Below are 19,316 nucleotides of genomic sequence, written 5' to 3'. Positions count from 1 at the left end.
AAGATTAGAGTGCTCCTTATTTCAATTTGCAGAGACTTATTGATCCACCCCCGCAGTCTCATATCGAAAACACTTTTTAATATTCAACCAAAAAAAACTTATTATAGACAAAAGTTTTTTTTTATCCCTTCGTCAACTTGAATAAGATTTTTAAGGCAAAGGCGTTAAAGTAAAAAGTTTTTTTAAAGTATTTTAAAGAATTTCATAATTTAATGCTTGTTAATGTACTGTAAAAGACTGAGCCCTAATGGTACAACCTCATTTATGAAAATAAATAAATTAATTAATTACATGAATGTGCATGCTTTTCTAATCTAAATTTAAAAAAAATCATACAATTTTGTTTGACAATTCCACGACGTAATGTGGGGTGCCATGATTCAATTATTAAAGGTTTGCTCACTTGCGATATTAGAATTCTGACCCTCCCTTACAAAAGGTCGTATTTAAGAAGGGGATGAAAGTGGAAAAAATAAATACCTTTTTGGTAAAAATGGTAGGAAAAAACGTTTTGTTCTAACTTAAATTATAAATGGTACAAACGCGAATTGCCCGGAATGATATTAAAAAAAGGATATTAAGTTAAACCCAGATTAGTATTTTGTTAATTAATTAAGAATTAATTTTTAAATTGAAAACTGATCACGAATCTGGGAAGGTTAGCCAATATGACGCTATTTATTACCTAAGAATTATGACCGTAATGAAAGCCTTTCAGAGGAGAAGCGAACTCACCATAAATTTAGTTGACTAAAAATAAGCTGTGAGCATACACACCCCTTGTTTTACTATGCTACACCCACATAAGTTTGAGGTTTTCACCCCCAAGTCGCGATTATTCTTGCATTCCTAACTACTTGACAAACTACTCCCGACATGACACAAGAAATTATTGAAAATGTTGTTTGCAATAGCGGTGGCTCCTCGACAAGCAATGGCATCCGAGTGTATTGCTGCCATGAAAAAACTTCTCAAAAAAAACCATCTGCCATCCGGAGGCTGTGATTAATTATTATCAATACGTTCAGCATTCACGTTCATTGTCCCAAAAAGATGCTCTATGATATCCGGATTTAAGCTGTATGTCAGGATGTTTTCCATACATTTTTGGTTATGGATAGAGCAAGTGCTTACACACCCTTTTGAAAACGAAATATTTTTCCTCCAAAATTTACTTTTCTTCCACTTTTGTTAAAAATTTCTAGAGTTAGCAACTCAGTGTCTGCCTAAGGGAGGCGATTTGACACGGAATGAGAAAGCTGATTACTGAGCAAATCTTTTATTATTGAATCATGGTGGGGTGCGAAATAATTTTTCTAACATTTAATAAAATTTGAAGGGATGATCGGTACAAAATGTAAAAAGTTTCGTAACGGTCCAGTTCGATTTCAACCAGAAAATAAGCAAATAAATTATTAAAAAGTTATCCGGCTTTGAAAAGTCTTACTCGAAGTGCTTTCCATTTCACGTTTTCCTTATATAAAAAAAATTCACTTACTGTCTAGTGTTTAAATAGTTATTGCGCATTAGAAAGCATGAGCAGGCAGTTTTCTTCCAAATGGAAGTACAAGTAATTCATGGTATGTAAATTTTTTGGCATGCAAATGAGGTCAGAAAATTATAATTTAATTTATAATTTAATAATTTTATTAAATATTGCAGCAAACAAACAAAATTTGGAGAAAAATAAATCCATTATTTCCTCGGTAGTAGGCTGTAGTGATCGATATTGCGTAAAGTATCAATCAGCAATTTAAAGTTTATGGTCGAGACTGTAACGACTATTGTAATTACGTGCAATTTTGGTTTCGTCGTTACGTTTAATCATTTTTGATGTTAAAAGAAATGTCGATAATGCCGATAAAATCACAGAAATAATCAAAGTTGACCGGAATGTTAGTAGCAGGGATTGAAATTGCTCCACTACTTTCTAGTTCTCCTTTTTATTCTCGGTACTATTCTGAACTTGAACAGATGAGTAGTGGAGCAGGTAGTGTAAAACGCGTTATCAATGGTTTTACTCAGCTCCAAGTGTCTACTAGTAGCTCAGACTACTAGTCAAAAAATTTTTCAGTACTCTCTGTAGTTGGAGTAGTAGCAGAAAACTTGGAATCGCTTCTAGCGAAATAATTCATGCGAACTCCAACTACCGCTACTACTCTCACTTTTGTTGCGCTACTACTACTCCCATAGCTACTACTTGAGCAGTGTACGTTTTTGTTTTATTAGATGCATTTTCCATGCAGTTTTGCGGTGTTACACCGATAATATAAACGACAAATTAGGTATGTCCGTGTACGGCAGGCTCTACGTATGGTTGAATGCAACTTAAAATTATATTTCTTATAGCTTCTTATAACTTTTTATATTAAATTAAAATTCATAAATGTGTGATATCTATTGATATCTAGACTTTTATCAACAGAGCAATGTTTCCGGTAAGATTTGCTGCCTTTATGCCAAAAAGCGATCAAAAGGGCTATTTATTGGACCAACCCCATTTTTAGGCTTTAACAAAAATAACATAAAAAGGGAAACCAAAAAATGGATCCAAAATAAAATCAGTGAACACTGGAACAGCACAAGCGGCCTTAATCACTCCAAAACTTTTTTGAACTTCAATGCCAAAAGAGCAAAATCTGCTCTCACCCTAGATAAAAACGGCCTCAGATTACTCACCCAGCGAACTATAAGGGATGTAAAGTGTACCAAAACCTTGTGAAAAAACCAAATATGCCAGACAAAAGACACACAGTTCCCACATACTCTTATACTCCTCAAAACTTTCCTCAACTAAATAATACTCCAGTTTTTGAAAACCAATTTGTCAATCCAAATGTTACTTATGCACAACGCGTTCATAGTAATGCAGGCCAAGAAAACAATGTACTTCAAAAAATTGAAACATTACTTGCCAAACAACTTGAGCTTACTCAAAGTTTGTTTAATATAATGTCCACTTTATTAGAAAAATTATGCAAATAAATCTTCGTATAGCTATTTGGAACGCCAATGGACTCAATAACCACACCGAGGAAGTAAAAATGTTCCTTAATTTAAATCAAATTGATATTTTATTGGTGTCAGAAACCCATTTTACTAACAAAACTTATTTTAAAATTATCGGTTACGATCTCATTTGTGCTAACCATCCAGACAACAAAGCCCATGGGGGATCTGCAATTTTGATTAAGTCCGGTCTTAAGTACGAAGGTTTAGAAGAAGTCAGAGAGCAATATTTACAAGCTGCTGGGGTTAAACTAAAATGTGACGATCAATATCTACGAATTTACGCAGTATATTTTCCTCCACGTTTTAGTATAAAAACTGACCAATACGTTGAAATTTTTAAACGTTTCGGTTCTAAATTTTTTGTAGGCGGAGACTACAATGCAAAACACCCATGGTGGGGCTCTAGGCTCATTAACCCGAAAGGAAGAGAGCTGCAAAGGTGCATCTCCCAAAAAAACTATACAATTTTGTCAACAGGCACACCGACATATTGGCCAAGCGATCCAAGAAAAGTTCCGGATCTCCTAGATTTTGTCGTATACTCTGGTATACCCAGCCGAAGGCTGAGCATACAGCATAGTAACGAGCTTAGTTCCGACCACTCGCCTCTAATTGTAACGTACAATGACAATGTCCACAATATTTCTAAGATGTATAAGATCCTTACCCCAAAAACTGACCTAAAATCTTTTCAATATTGCATAGATAAACATATAGATTTAAAAATGTCAATAGAAACAGGAGTCGAACTCGATGCAGCAATAGAAGCATTCACTAATGTTATTCATGAGGCAGCGTCGAGCCCCTTGAGAGAGAAACTCCCTTCTAATGACCATGTACAAGTCCCTCCTGAAATACTACTTCTAATTAATAAAAAAAGAAGATTACGAAAAATCTGGCAGGAAAACAGATACCCCGCTAATAAAAGAGCACTGAATAAAGCTACGAAAGAACTCAAAACAAAACTATCTGATCTCAGAAATCAATCGTTTAATTCTTTCATCAAAACACTTGAACCTACAAAAAACGATAAACACAAAATCTGGAGGGCTACTAAATATTTAAAGCGGCCGATCAAGCGTAATGTCAGCATTAGGGATTCTAATGGGGTATGGTGCAGAAGCGATGAAAGTAAAACAGAGGCTTTTGCCAAACATCTCTATCAAATTTTTCAGCCAAATCTTCCAATTGCCGCCAATGACGATGCGGAGTTCACAAATTTCCTTGAATCCCCATGTCAAATGGATTTTCCGATCAGCCGGATATCAAATAGTGAAGTATCTGAAGAAATACTTAGACTAAAAAACTGCAAGGCTCCTGGATATGACTGCATTGATAGTAAAGTAGTTAAAGCTCTACCTGAGAAAGCTATTGAATTCCTTACAATAATCTACAATGCCATTCTCAATATAAATCACTACCCAACACAATGGAAATGTGCTGTTGTTGTTATGGTGCCAAAACCAAATAAACCCAAAAACTTTCTTAAGTCTTACCGCCCCATTAGTTTGCTTGTAACGTTCTCGAAAATATTCGAACGAATATTTTTGAAGAGAATGTTACCAGTAGTTGGGGACCACAACATCATTCCCGAACATCAGTTTGGGTTCAGGGCAAGACATGGCACACCAGAACAATGCCACAGGGTTGTAAATGTAATTAGGGATGCACTAGAAAGGAAGCAATACTGTTCTGCAGCTTTTTTAGATGTTCAACAGGCATTCGACAGAGTATGGCATGTGGGACTTCTATACAAAATTAAAAAACTCCTGCCAGCACATTTCTATTTGATCCTTAAATCCTATCTGAGTGAAAGGCACTTTTATGTTAGACACCGAGATGCGTCTTCAGAAATATATAATATTAGCGCTGGTGTGCCCCAGGGTAGTGTGTTGGGCCCCATCCTATTCACAATATTTACTTCCGACATGCCAATAACAGAAGAAGTTGAAGTGGCTACTTACGCTGACGATACAGCCTTCATAGCTTCTAGCGATTCACCTGCAACAGCATCCTCTTTGCTGCAAAACCAATTAAATATATTAGAAATTTGGCTTGATAAATGGAGGATCAAAGTTAACTCCGACAAGTCTACCCATGTCACCTTTACGATAAGAAAAGATAACTGCTCTAGAATATTTTTAAATAATGCTGTAATACCAATGAATACCAAGGTGACATATTTAGGAATGCATTTAGATCGACGCCTTACTTGGAAATCCCATATTAAGGCCAAACAAGAGCAGCTTAAAAATAAAACCAAGCGAATGCACTGGCTGCTTGGTCGTAAATCTCAGCTTAGTTTTGAAAACAAAATAAGACTATATAAAGCTATTTTAAAGCCTGTATGGACCTACGGTATACAGCTTTGGGGAACTGCTAGCAAATCGAATATAGAAATCCTGCAACGCTACCAATCAAAACTTTGCGTGCACTTGTTAACGCCCCTTGGTTCGTCACAAATGAAGCAATACATAAGGACTTAGATATCCCATTTGTAAAGAGTGAAATTCCAAACTTTTCTAACAGATATCTTGCACGGCTGTCAAACCATGTAAATACGAATGCTATATGCTTATTAGACTCAAGTAATGAAACAATACGACTGAAGCGTAATCATATCTTAGACTTGCCATTTCTCTAATTTTTCTGAATTAAATTATTTAATCAACACTAAATAAAAAACAAAATACATAAGTTCCTATATGAAGATAAGCAACTCATTAGTACAATTGAAATTTAATACACTTAAGATCAAATATTAGAACAAATATCGTAATTTTATAAGTAGTTTTGCATTTATGCAAATACTACCGCTGCTATTAGATAATAAGACCTAATTTGCTGAATATCATTATTTTAAGATAGATTGCAAATAAAATACTTACAAAAAAAAAAAAAAAAAAAGATTACTCTGTGGAGCACTTACAGGTCACTTTGCCTATAATAAACACTTTAACACAAGAGGGTTATCTAGTACAAGATTATGCAGGTTCTGCTGTGATGAAGAGGAGTCTATGGAAAACTTAATCACCAACTGTGAGGCATTAGGCCACAGGAGGCACAGAATCCTGGGCTCGTACCTACTAGAGGAGGAAGACCTGCAATTGCTCCCTTCCAAGGAGCTGGTTCGATTCCTCGGTATACCAAATTATTATAATTAAGTAATTAGAGGCGCACAATAGATCAATCTAGTCGCAAGGCATAAAGGCCTTAGCCTAGCCCGTACAACCATTACAATTACCAATATTTGCTGCTACGAAGTAGTTAATGCAAACGCTCATACAACAAAAACAATCTTCCATAACAGGTGTCACAACAAACTGCTCGAAAAATATTGGGTTGGCAACTAACTAATTGCGCATTTCACTCATAGATGGCTTCAGTTGAATTTTTAGGTTTGCAGTCGTAGTGCAAATATAAAACACATTTTGTTATTTTGGCTATGTTCAAAAACTCGATACATGGGCTCCTCACGAACTGAAAGAAACGCATTTAACGCAACGCATTAACAGCTGCGATTTGCTAAAAAAACGTTATGAAAATGATCCATTTTTAAAACGACTGATAACTGGTGATGAAAAATGGGTGGTTTACAACAACATCAAGCGGAAAAGATGGTGGAACAACTCAGGTGAACCAACTCAAACAACATCAAAAGCTGATATTCATCAAAACAAGGTTTTGTTATCAGTTTGGTGGGATTACAAAGGAATTGTCTACTTTGAACTCTTACCACCCAACCGAACGATCAATTCTGATGCCTACATTGAGCAACTAATGAAATTAAACAATGCAGTTGAAGAAAAGCGGCCCGAATTGACAAATCGAAAAAGTATTGTATTCCATCATGACACTGCAAGGTCACACACATCTTTGGCCACTCGGCAAAAATTATTGGAGTTTGGTTGGGATGTTTTGCTACATCCACCATATAGTCCTAACCTGACACCATCTGATTACTTTTTGTTGCGATCTTTACAAAAGTGCTTGAATGGTTAAAATTTCAATAATGACGATGATGTCAGACCGTACCTGATTCAGTTTTTTGCTAATAAAAACCAGAAGTTTTATGAACACGGGATTCTGATGCTGCCTGAAAGATGGCAAAAGGTCATTGATCAAAATGGGCAATAATAAAGTTATTTAGTTCCATGAAAAAATTGTCTTTGATTTTCTAAAAAATCCGTAATTACTTAGTGGCCAAATGCGAATTATAAATTGTTCTGGCAGTGTGTTTTCCCACAGGGTTGCTATCCTTCATACACATACATGTATTTGTAGATGAGTCCTTGAACTTATTCAAACAAAATTTAAGACAAACTGAAAATATGTATCTAAATAAAAAAAATACTGATTTCAAATGAGGTTCAAAAAAGAAAAAAAATCAAAATATGAATCTATTATTTACATATGTACATGTGTGTGTGAGTGCGAAAATATAGCAATGGAAATTATTTGAAAAAGCAACCTACGGTGATTGGACCATTCACCAGTACCACCAACACCAAACACACCAATCAAGCCATTATCTGCATGTGCATGTCGTGCGGTAAGCAAGTGCGACGACAAACTGTTGTACACATGTTCGGGCGCATCGTTAAAACGACGGCCCAGCAAGTTACGGACTGTCAATATACCATTATCATCCAGCCCATTCGACATTCCCGAATAGCGTTTGTTTTTTTGGCCCAACTGTGTGCCACGCTGTGCACCATAGCCCGCGGAGTTGGCCGTGCCGCCATTATGTTGCTGACCAATGTCAAGATCTTGCAGCTCCTTCAGGCATAGCCAATCGCCGTCGACGGATACGCGAAAGTTACAAAGATAAATGGTGTCCTGCACGCCGCCGGCTATTTCTTCGCTTGTGTTTGCATGTGATGCCTTTGGCAAAGTAATTGTCGTAGAGTTATTGTTTTGTTGTTGTTGTTGATGCTGATGCTGATGCTGCTTTTGGAGGACACCTGATGTGGCGCTGTTCGTAACGTTGACTTGCTGTTGCATTTTGTAGGCCTTATTGGAGTTTTTCGACTGTGTCACTACCTTTGTGGTGGTAGTAGTAGTAGTCTGAGTGCTTTGTTGTTCAACGGTGTTATTGTTGTTCAACGTTAATTTCCTGGTTTCGTCGGCCAGGGAGCGCATGTTACGTGTATTGGATGCACATAAACTAATTGCTGTACGAAAGGCCACACGTTTGTAAGTCTGTCTGCTTGGATCGAAACAGTTGGCCCAAAGTTCAATTTGCTGATAAACGAATCAATAGCTTTGTTCCACTGATGCTCTTAGTCACGTAGTTGGAGTTTTGCAATGCGTCCGAGTCACTTTAAATGTAAAAAAAAATAAAACGCATTATTATAGCACAGTAAGCGAAAATTATCTACTCTGGTGAAAAATCGAAGCACTACTCTCCACCCACCCTTCCACCCATATTTACCTTCAACGCATGCACCATCAAGTGCTTTGACCAAATTTCTTTTTCAAATATTTTCTGCAATCACTTCTATTTTTTATCAACTTTTCTTATTATATCAGCTTGCAATTTTCACTTCACCACTCGAGTAGTAATTAGACGATTTGTAAAGTTATTATTTTTCCAAGCAAATTTTGTGTCGTGCTTTGTCAAAAGGCTCACCGTAAAATATAGTATCTATTTTGCGACTGACTGGCTACTTCTCCGATGACTGTCTGCATTGAGCGTTCACTTCTCACAACTCAAAAGCATAGTAAATGTGTGAGTTGAGTCCTTTATGTCTCTCTGCTTGAAGTCGCACGCATCCGGTGGTGAGTTTGTTCGCTCGCAACTTGTATGTTTTCAAGTTTGCGTTATTGATTTTCCACCAATCGCTGTCACTTTGGCGCATGTAGAGACAGTTCTTAGCATTTTTTCTCCAAAATGTTGTTGGTGGCCAAAAAACACTCCATACCTCCATATCCATTCGGTTGTGTGGTGAATCAGTTGTTAAAAAATCTGTTACTGCACATTTTATATGCCGACACTCAATATTTTGATTTGTTTAGTGCTTTGCGATCCTGCTTAGTAATAATCGTTAATTTCAATTGCAAACGACATTGCAGACTGCGGTTTAGAGTTTTGGTATTTTTTAAGACCTCAGAATTATAAACAAATTGAAATTCTTATTTTTTATTCTCCGAATACAAGGACGTTTTAGGATTTTAGGCGACTCGTTGAAGAAAATGGCTGAACTACGATTTCTTACTCTTCTTCTGGTGTAGCTCTCCAAATCGACTATTGGTTTGAATTAAGATCTTTGCCTAATTTCGCCCGTTAGTCGTATTAACCGTTAACAATTCACAAGTGTCTCGCAAACAACTTTTAAGTTTATTTACGTATATGAGGTTGTTCTAAAAGTATCGCGAATTTTGTGTTTTTTTAATTATTTATTTATTAATTAATATCTATTTTGTCCCCTTCAAAGTAATCCCCATGAGATATTATGCACTTGTGTCAACGTTTCTTCCAATATTCGAAACACTTCAAAAGATCATTTTTTTATCTTGTTCAGCTCCTCTGACGGCATCGAAGTCTTTATCTCGTCAATCGTAGCGTAACGTCGTCCTTTCATGGATCTCTTCAATTTCGGGAACAAGAAAAAGTCACAGGGGGCCAAAAAGTCGAGCACAAGCAACGATGTGTGAGCAAGGGCGTTATCATGATGCAAAAGCCAATTTTTGTTCTTCCACAAATCCGGGCGTTTCTGGCGGATTGTTTCGCGCAAATTGCGCATAACTTGCAGGTAATATTCCTTATTAACCGTTTTACCTTGTGGCAAGAACTCATGATGCACAACGCCCCTGCAATCGAAGAAAATAGTAAGCAAAACTTTTACATTCGACCGAACTTGGCGCGCTTTTTTGGTCTTGGTTCCTGCGGCAGCTTCCATTGAGATGATTGAGCTTTGGTTTCCACGTCATAACCATAAACGCACGATTCGTCATCAGTTATGACCCTCTGGAGCAAATTTGGGTCGTCGCGGGCAGAGCCCAACATCTCATTAGCAATGTTCATGCGATGCTGCGTTTGGTCGAAATTGAGCAGTTTTGGTACGAATTTTGCGGCGACCCGTCTCATGCCCAAATCATTGAAAAAAATCGAATGGCACGAGCCAATCGATATGTCTAGGTCCTCAGCAACTTCTCTAACGGTTATTCGATGATTGGCCAATACAGTTTTCTTCCCTTCATCAAATTTTTCGTCTGTTGTTGAAGTGCTCGGGCGTCTGGCACATTTTTTGTCGTTCACATCTTCTCGGCCAGTCAACATTCGGAATGTATCCGCGCACTTAATTTCGTTTTTCACACAAAATTTGATACAGGTTCTTTGATCTATCTTTTTGAATAGGTAAAAATCGGAGACGAGCCGAAACACGTGCAAGCAAAGCAGCTGTCAACAATTAACTGAACATTCAAAATGGCCGAACTCGTCAGCAGGAGTGAGAGACATGAGTACCAACATATCGCCACAAAAAAATCGAAATTCGAATATACGTAATCTGCGAAAATTCAAAATTCGCGATACTTTTTCAACACACCTCGTACGACACAAAGTATTTATTTCTACGAAAAACCATTTTATACAACCTATTCCATGCTTTTACGCATTTAAATGTGAAAAAAAAAAATATTTTTAAAGTTAATAATTCAACGTTCTCACATTTTGTAATGAAAATAGAGCCGTCTATGGCCGGTATGGTCATGTCCAGAGGAAGTCTGAATCCAATACGACAAAGGAAGTTCTAAATATCGTTACGACGCCATGGAAGCCAGAACGACCTTAACATACATGAGCGAAGCAGATCGAAAGCGACATGAAGCGTGTGAATTTAAACACCGAGACGGGCCAAAATAATAAAATTTGGCGATTACGAAATAGAAGAGCTTATCTGAAGTAAAACGCGGCAAAAGCAAGGAAGAAAAAGAATATTATGTAAAAAAATGATTGCCAATATCTGTAAGTACAGTGGGTCTAATAGACGCCATAACTTAGAAGATTTGACCAATTCGATTCAAACAAACTGTATTTTATGGTCTTATTATATGCAATATATTAAAAAAAAATTTCTGTGTATAATCAACGACATTAGCTATAATGGCTTAACATCTTGTAGTCATACTTTGTGTCAATTTCTGCGCAACTTGCGGAGGTAATCGGCTCCAAATCAGCCGATTTGCCTTGATCACTGTTTGAGCGTCCATATTTATTTTCCTTAGAGGTTTTGCTTAACTATTGCCCAAACATTTTCAATGACTTTTTCGGACCTTTGGGGTCCGTACATAGGAACACTGCTTCAAATCGGTTTTCATATGCGGAACTCAGTTTGTAAAAAAACGGACGCTTTTTAAATTTCTCACAAACTAACTCTCTGCGAAAATTTTCTGTCGCGTTTTTTTTCCATGGTAATTGAATTTAGGGAAATCTCCTATATCCTGTCTTAGGACAAGGGTAACATACAGGTGTGTACTAAGTTAAGAAGGCTGGGTGAAAGGTCGATTATACGGATCGATTTTGATCAAATTTTGTGTGTGGTTTTGAGTTGGATTGTGGGTTCGTCGATGGTTTAGATTCTTAATTGGATGTGATAGTTGGCGCTCAAATTTTAATTCTATCAGGCGCTTCAGTTGAATTTTTGTTATAACCTGTATTTATAGTTCGAGTGTATTCATATTTGGAATATGTTTTGGCAATAAAAATAGAAATACTCTGGAAAGAAATGTTCCGATAGGTGGCGTTGGAGTCGAGTTATAACTAGAAGGCGTATTTATTGGCCGATTTGAGTCATATTTGTAATACGTTGGTAATAATAACAGAATAATTTTGCAGAAAATTTAATTTTCTTTAATTTCGGGTTGGAAAACCGCCAAGGTATTGACGGAAAATATTGTTCGACATTGTTCCGAGCGCGGCTTGAAGTGAGTGACGACAAAAAAGCAGGATAAAGTACTCGTCCAAAGCGGGACCTTTCTTTGTGACTACTCTTAGCACTTGCTAAGAAGAGAATAGATGTGAGTAGCAACACCATCGAACATCGACTGAAAGAGGCGAACATATCGCAGCGTCCCACATCATCAAAACCACTTCTCTCAGAAACACATTGAGAAGCAATAAAACAAGAAAATGGTGTCCCAGTATTGGACTGGCCCAGACGCTAATCCCATTGATAATATGTGGGGAACTATGAAAATACATCTTGCCGGAAGGCCAGTCCATGATTTAAAGCAACTCGTGCGTCAAATTCACAAATCTAGTCTTGTTTGTCGACAAGCAACGCAGAAAAGGTGGATCAAAGCATGAAGAAGATGCCAGGCTATACTCGACAACGATGGAGACTGCACGACTTATTGAGTAATTGCGACTCGTAGTTTTGTACATACTTTCATGTAAAAAAAAATTTTAAATATTTATATATCTTTTAGACTTCATGAATTATCGCGGTTCCTTTGTTCTGACACAGACTGTATAGTATATACAACTGCATTCTCGAAATGATATAAATATTTTGATTAGAATGAGAAATTTCGATGAAATTTGTTGAATCTTTTTATATAATATTTAGATACACAAATTTTTTTAACCTGGATTTATATGGTTTTTGTAAGAGAATAGCATGCGTGTTTTCATAGTGGAATGAGTTTGGTACGCTTGGCACAGACTTTCACTCCCACCTTTTATACAAAACTTTTAAAGTGTTGGAATAATGGCTCATTTTTTTTTAAATTGTCAAATTTATCAAACAATGTATTCGCCGATAAAACCTTTTCATGGGTCAAATATTGATCAGTGTTTTCGATATGAATTTGCTAAAGCTCAACATAAGCCATTCAGCAGAAAGGTTGTTCCTTTCTCTTTCTGCTGACTGAGCTATTAAGTCCTGATTTGAGTGGTAGAGTAACATTTTTCTGTTCCATTTTTGCCCAACAAAAAATCCAAAAATTTTTTCTGAGATAAATCGAAGCAAAACAGGAAGTAAACAAAATATTTTCAAAACTCTAACTTTAAAAACAGCCGAATTAATATAATTTTTGTGGCCCCAAATATATCGAGATATCGTACACAAAATATTGCGGAAATAGGTAACGCAAAATATTCTTTATTTTGACCTTGAACGTGTATCTAGGTAATAGTATTCTCGGAGACACTAAAAGATGCGATTGATTTGCATCCGATTCAAATTCCCAGTTTCCAACTCTCACCAGCTTTAGTCAACACCCGTTTAGAGGTGAAAAAAGTAAGAATGGGAATCCTGGGAGAACATCTCAGAAATGGTTGTGGGTTGGGTTTAGAAGCTGCTAAATAAAAACTCTTTTTCATGAAAAGAAGGGCAAACTCTCGACGCATCTATCACTACCAACCAGAAAATCTGACAATTGACTCCAGCTTCTCTTTTCCGAACGTACTATTCAACGACGCGATGCACTACTCGCGAGCAAAGAAAACAGAAGAAGGCTGCAATACGTGGGAGCGAAGAGTTGAAGATACCGACTAGCCAATATGATGACGAAGTATCTATAAAGTTTGTGTAGAACTCAAAGATAAAGGGTAATCCTGCAATATGCGACAAATACTGCCAACCGCCAAAGAACTGATTGGAATTTCTCAGCGTGTTAAATTCAACACCTGGGAAAATACTTAAGAAAATACGCAATATCAATTTACCGATTTTAAGACTGCTTTTGGATGCAAATAAGTTTATATTATTGCTATACCACTACCAACAATACCATTAAAATTGGAAAGAAACCACCTACGGAAAGAAAGTCTATATTAGAGAACTTCGTTCAATTCGGAATCAGTATCAATTCCTATAATACCAACGAGAGTTTCCCTCTCAACACGAAAGAGATGTATAAGTTCTAATAAAACCATTGCTAAGAACCTTTTCACGGTTATATTTTGATTGCTTGCCAGTTAATTTTTGAAAGATTGAATTAACAACAAATGAAATAATGACCATTGTTTCAACTCATTGCTTCTTATAGTTATTTATGTAAATGTTGGAAACATGTCTTGCTTAAGGGGGTAGTATGGTTAATTCGGTGCAAAACAAGCATATTTTTCGAAATTTTTTTTGTCGACACAGTTGATTTATTCAAAATTTTAAAATTACTTCATTATAAAGTCATATTTAAAGAATATTGTGTGAAATTTTCATTGATTTTTATGAAGAAATGAGTTGGTGGCAGCGAATCTTCGCGGACGTCTCATAAAAAAGTTTTATTGCGGTGTCCCTCAGAACTCATTACTGGATCAACTAAAATCAAAAAACCAAATTGATTTCATCAGCTAATAAAGTTTCGCAGGTAACAACGTCGATTTTTTTTTTTTTTTTTTTTTAATTTTTTAAAGCGCTTTGAAGTCAAAACACCGATTTTTCATTAAGGGGTTATATACCTTGTGTTTTTCAAAAAAATCAAAATAAATTTTATTTCTTTATCGTAAAGTACAATCCCTTGAGAACATTTTCCAAAAATTTCATAGAGATCTGAGCAATAGATCGAAAGTTACAGCGTTTTAAATTGTGCGTCGTCACGTCCTGAGCGTACGGCCTCATGCGGCGCTTGAAACTTTAAACGCGATTATCTCAAAAACGTGTTTTTCCAAAAATGCTTTTGCGGTGGACGCGATTGCAAAAAAAGTATTTAACCGATTTTTATAATTTTTTTTTTTAAATTGTTCGTAATTGATGTCGCCTCTTAGTGAACGATCAACTTTTTATGTATAAATTTTTATTTTGCAGATATGAATTTTTTAATGCCAATTTTAGGACTGTAGAAGTGGAGTTTTTTAAAAACATGTTCCTATTTTCACAAAAATCAAAATATTTAATATATTGATCGTTCACTAAGAAGATATAACCCTATACTAATGAAATCTTTTCGATTTTTTGATTTCAGTTGACTTGGTGGACTTGAATCGCGTCCACCGCAAGCCTCTTCCAAAAAAAGGGTCTTGGGGGAAAACGCCATAACTCCGCCATTTTTAAATATTTTTACACAAACAAAGCCTTTTTTTTCTTTAAACATTGTAATATCCAATAATAAAAACTTTTATACAATAAAATTATTGCTACATATCTTTAAAAAAACCCAACTTTCGCTAATTTCACCGGACCACAAGGTATATAACCCCTTAAAAAAACTTGAAAACTTTGTTGTTTTAAAATATGACAAAATTAAAAAAAAAAAAACTCGACGTCATTACCTCGTGAATAAAGTAAAGAAACAAAAAAACCAAATTTGAAAAGAATCGGTGCAGTAGATATGAATCTACAGTGGACACCGACCGTAAAAAAGGCAAGTGTGAGAAAAACGCGTTTAAAGATTTCGGCAGCGTGAAATCCGGTTGGAGAGGTAGATACTTAATCCTTTGTGTCTTTGTCAATTTTACTCTAATGCACTTCAAACTTTCACACAATAATCTTAAGATGTTATAGAATAATTTAAAAAACAAAAAAAAAAAACAAAAAATGAAAAAAAAAATACCATACTACCCCCTTAAGAAGAACTCTTAACTGACGAGATCCAAGACCACACACACTTCCGGAACCCAACAGTTTATAAACAGGCTTTAAATGGCATTCATCAGGCGTCTCTTACCACCTTCTTAAACTCCCGCCCCCCGAATGCCGTCATTGAAGTCCAATCTCCACACTTCGCGCACGAAGAGCTCCAGCTACCTCTTAAAATTACTTTTAAATTTTGCAACAGATCAAAAATATCGAGAGATAATTTGAAAATGAACTTTCAAAATTAATTGCTATCGACTATTACCAAAATTTTTCAATCAATGTGGTAGTCCTATGTATTTTATATGTAATATTCATTAAATAATCATAAATTCAAACACAATTTAAAACAAACGACGTCAATTTATAGTAAGTTTAAACACAATTTTTCTAGGCATAGAAAGGCTCCTCATAACAAACCATCTACTGTTCGTAGGCAGCATAAAACTGTAGGTCCTTACATTTGTGGATGCACATCAAGACGCTCACTACAACTTGGACGGACGGCTTGGCCGCACATCCAACAAATATGTGTGCGCCAATTATATTCATATATGTACTCGTATATGTAGGCATATATTAACATATTGATGTATTCATAAATTCTTTCATTGCCGTAAAATTAGTCTCCTATGGTGCGTACAATCGCTTCCGGAAGCTTTCGTTTATATCACCTGTTGGATCTGATATATATATTATAGTTCATAAATATGTATGTATGTATGTATGTCTATTGGAATGCGCACATAAGTATGTACATATGCACAAAACGTTTGCCAACAATGCAGAATGAAAATAATAATAATAAATTATTATGAATAAATGAAAATCGTCAACTCACCGGGCTTCCGTTTTTTGGGCGTACAAGTTTGTGATGAAGCTGATGATGCCTCCGACGCTATTCCAGTTTGAACGTTACTTGTTCCCGTTACAACGCCAGCTGCGTTCGACACTATTGCACTAATTTGCGAGGAAATACTTTCCGAACGTCGGAAAGTATCTCGCAATCTGTTAAGGGACGACAATGAAGGAGAACCAGACAACAGGTTACTGGACGCATTGCTGACGATCTCATCACTATCTGGACTTCGTAACAACAAATTACGGGAACTACTCATTTTCGTACAACACTCACTTTCCCACACAACACAGCACTTGTTAAACACCGTCAATTAAAACAACACAAGTGTCAAAATACTTTTTAAAAGTCAGACAATGGGAATTAAAATTAAATAAATGCTGTAAATGCCCAGACAAACACCTTCGACGCAAACAAAATGGTAAAGTAACCAAAACAATTTTTTTCGATTGTTTATGACAATTCAGTTATCACTGCAGTGGCTCTCAAAGTGCTAATAGGAAGGAAATAAAACAATCGGCAACGTACTAACAGATTTTTAAGAAAATGTATTTACTACAAATATGTATAAACTTTACCATATGCATTTATTGCAGTTTAAATATTGTAATTATTTTATTTTATACCTAACTACGCAGTTAGGCGAACGCAAATAGTCGATATATTCGTTACACTTTGGTGATAGGTCTGTTCATGTAAAAATTATTCAATTACTTAATTTCTGAGAATTCCCTCTCAAAGAGAAAAATATTAAACAAGTACGTGATCGCAAAACCAGTGGCAATTGCAACTTTTACTTTTTAAATTGTTGAAGGGAAAGATCAAAAAAAGAAAACAAATTTCAGTTAAGCTAATCCGAATTAAATTAAATAAATAAGCAAATAAAATGGAAAATACCGAGCTTAGCATCACATGATTTTATTTTGTCCACAATCATCTGTTGCATTTAATCCTCGCTGTCAGATGAAGAATATTCCATCAACAATTGAGTGGTTGTGGCAATCACAGCTTTCTTCATACTGTCCTTGCTTCCGTCTTGCTATTGATCCACAAACGGAGGTGCCTACAATTTTAAGCCGACTCCGAACGGCAGATATTTTTTTATGAGAAGCAGAAATACACTCGGAGGATTGCCATTGCCTGCCGAGGGGCGACCGCTATTAGAAAAAGCTTTTTTCTTAATTTTGATCTTTCAACGAGATTCGAACCTATATATGAATATTACCAAATTAAGTAATAACCAAGAAGTAGAAGCTTAATACACAAAAGATACCTTTGCGATACCCTTCCGATTTATATTTCGGAAACTGCAGCAACGGTGACAGGAGACTATGGTTCAGAAGCGCATACCAATATTATCTGAAATATATTTGTTACTAGCAAACCCGACCCGCTTCGCTGGGCAAAGACACGGTGGGTCCACGTTTTGGCATATATTTCGAGACCCTAGTCATCAATAGGTATGAAAATTACCCCACGTTAAAGCACTTATCGACAGCTTTCATTTGATGCCCATATTGCACATCCACAACCAAATTTTACCCTGGCCCACGTTTTGACCTATATCTCGAGACCCCAGTCACGGAGCGGCAAGAGAAATACTCTGTACTAAAGCATTCACCAACAGCTTCCAATTGATATCCATATTGTACAAACACATTCTAGGGTCCAAGTGTTGGTCTCTATCTCGGGACCCTAGTCACGGAGCGGCATGAAAAATACTCTGAACTAAAGCATTCACCAACAGCTTCCATTTGATACCCATATTGTATATACACATCCGAAGGTTACCCGGGCCCACGTTTTGACCTATATCTTGAGACCCCAGTCACGAAGCGGCATGAGAAATACTCTGTACTAAAGCATTCACCAACAGCTTCCAATTGATATCCATATTGTACAAACACATTCTAGGGTCCAAGTGTTGGTCTCTATCTTGGGACCCTAGTCACGGAGCGGCATGAAAAATACTCTGAACTAAAGCATTCACCAACAGCTTCCATTTGATACCCATATTGTATATACACATCCGAAGGTTACCCGGGCCCACGTTTTGACCTATATCTTGAGACCCCAGTCACGGAGCGGCATGAGAAATACTCTGTACTAAAGCATTCACCAACAGCTTCCAATTGATATCCATATTGTACAAACACATTCTAGGGTCCAAGTGTTGGTCTCTATCTCGGGACCCTAGTCACGGAGCGGCATGAAAAATACTCTGAACTAAAGCATTCACCAACAGCTTCCATTTGATACCCATATTGTATATACACATCCGAAGGTTACCCGGGCCCACATTTTGACCTATATCTCGAGACCCCAGTCACGGAGCGGCATGAGAAATACTCTGTACTAAAGCATTCACCAATAGCTTCCAATTGCTATCCATATTGTACAAACACATTCTAGGGTCCACGTGTTGGTCTCTATCTCGGGACCCTAGTCACGGAGCGGCATGAAAAATACTCTGAACTAAAGCATTCACCAACAGCTTCCATTTGCTACCCATATTGTACAAACACATCCTAGGGTTACCCGGGTTCACGTTTTGGCCTATTTCTCGAGACCCTGGTATCCGATTCTTAAAATTTTAAAACACAAACCATCTACTGAATAGTCCAAACAAAGCCTAAAAATTTGGTTTGGATAGGTGAGCCCGTTCGCGAGTTTTAAGCGAATATAGGGACAGATTTTCACATTTATATATATAGATTTAAATTTAAACTTTGACTCAATTGACAAATTTTAATTCGTTTTTATTTTTACTTTGCCATCAGCTGTTTTTCTCACTTGCAAATTCTTACAAGTAGAAATTTATGCAGTAAAAACTTGCAACTTTCCCTCAAAATGAAATGTCTTTTTGCTCTCTCACTTTCCCCTACTTTGCAAATTTTTTGTATACATGGTCACGAAAACTTGAT

At 36.5% G+C, this 19,316-nt stretch overlaps 1 protein-coding gene across 4 annotated transcripts in view; it reads right to left on the bottom strand.

Annotated features, from left to right (window-relative positions):
• The window catches only part of LOC129236279 (protein RUFY3), a 43,956-nt gene extending 27,107 nt beyond the window's left edge, over positions 1-16,849 (bottom strand). The window contains exons 1-2 of one of the 4 annotated variants that reach the window (XM_054870572.1): positions 8,447-8,596; positions 7,653-8,333 (exon numbers count right to left, since the gene is read on the bottom strand). In XM_054870572.1, the coding sequence (XP_054726547.1) occupies positions 7,653-8,154 (502 nt within the window). In that variant the 5' untranslated portion in view covers positions 8,155-8,333; positions 8,447-8,596. Of the gene's footprint in view, positions 1-7,487; positions 8,334-8,446; positions 8,597-16,374 lie in introns of those variants that run through there. The other 3 variants (XM_054870569.1, XM_054870570.1, XM_054870571.1) reach the window with 3 other exon arrangements.
• Positions 16,850-19,316: the final 2,467 nt, after the last annotated feature.

This window comes from Anastrepha obliqua, chromosome 1 (genome assembly GCF_027943255.1).
Source record: "Anastrepha obliqua isolate idAnaObli1 chromosome 1, idAnaObli1_1.0, whole genome shotgun sequence".
Lineage (NCBI taxonomy): Eukaryota > Metazoa > Arthropoda > Insecta > Diptera > Tephritidae > Anastrepha > Anastrepha obliqua.
The sequence above is the reverse complement of the archived record's forward strand: the minus strand, read 5'-3'. Positions and strand labels throughout refer to the sequence as shown.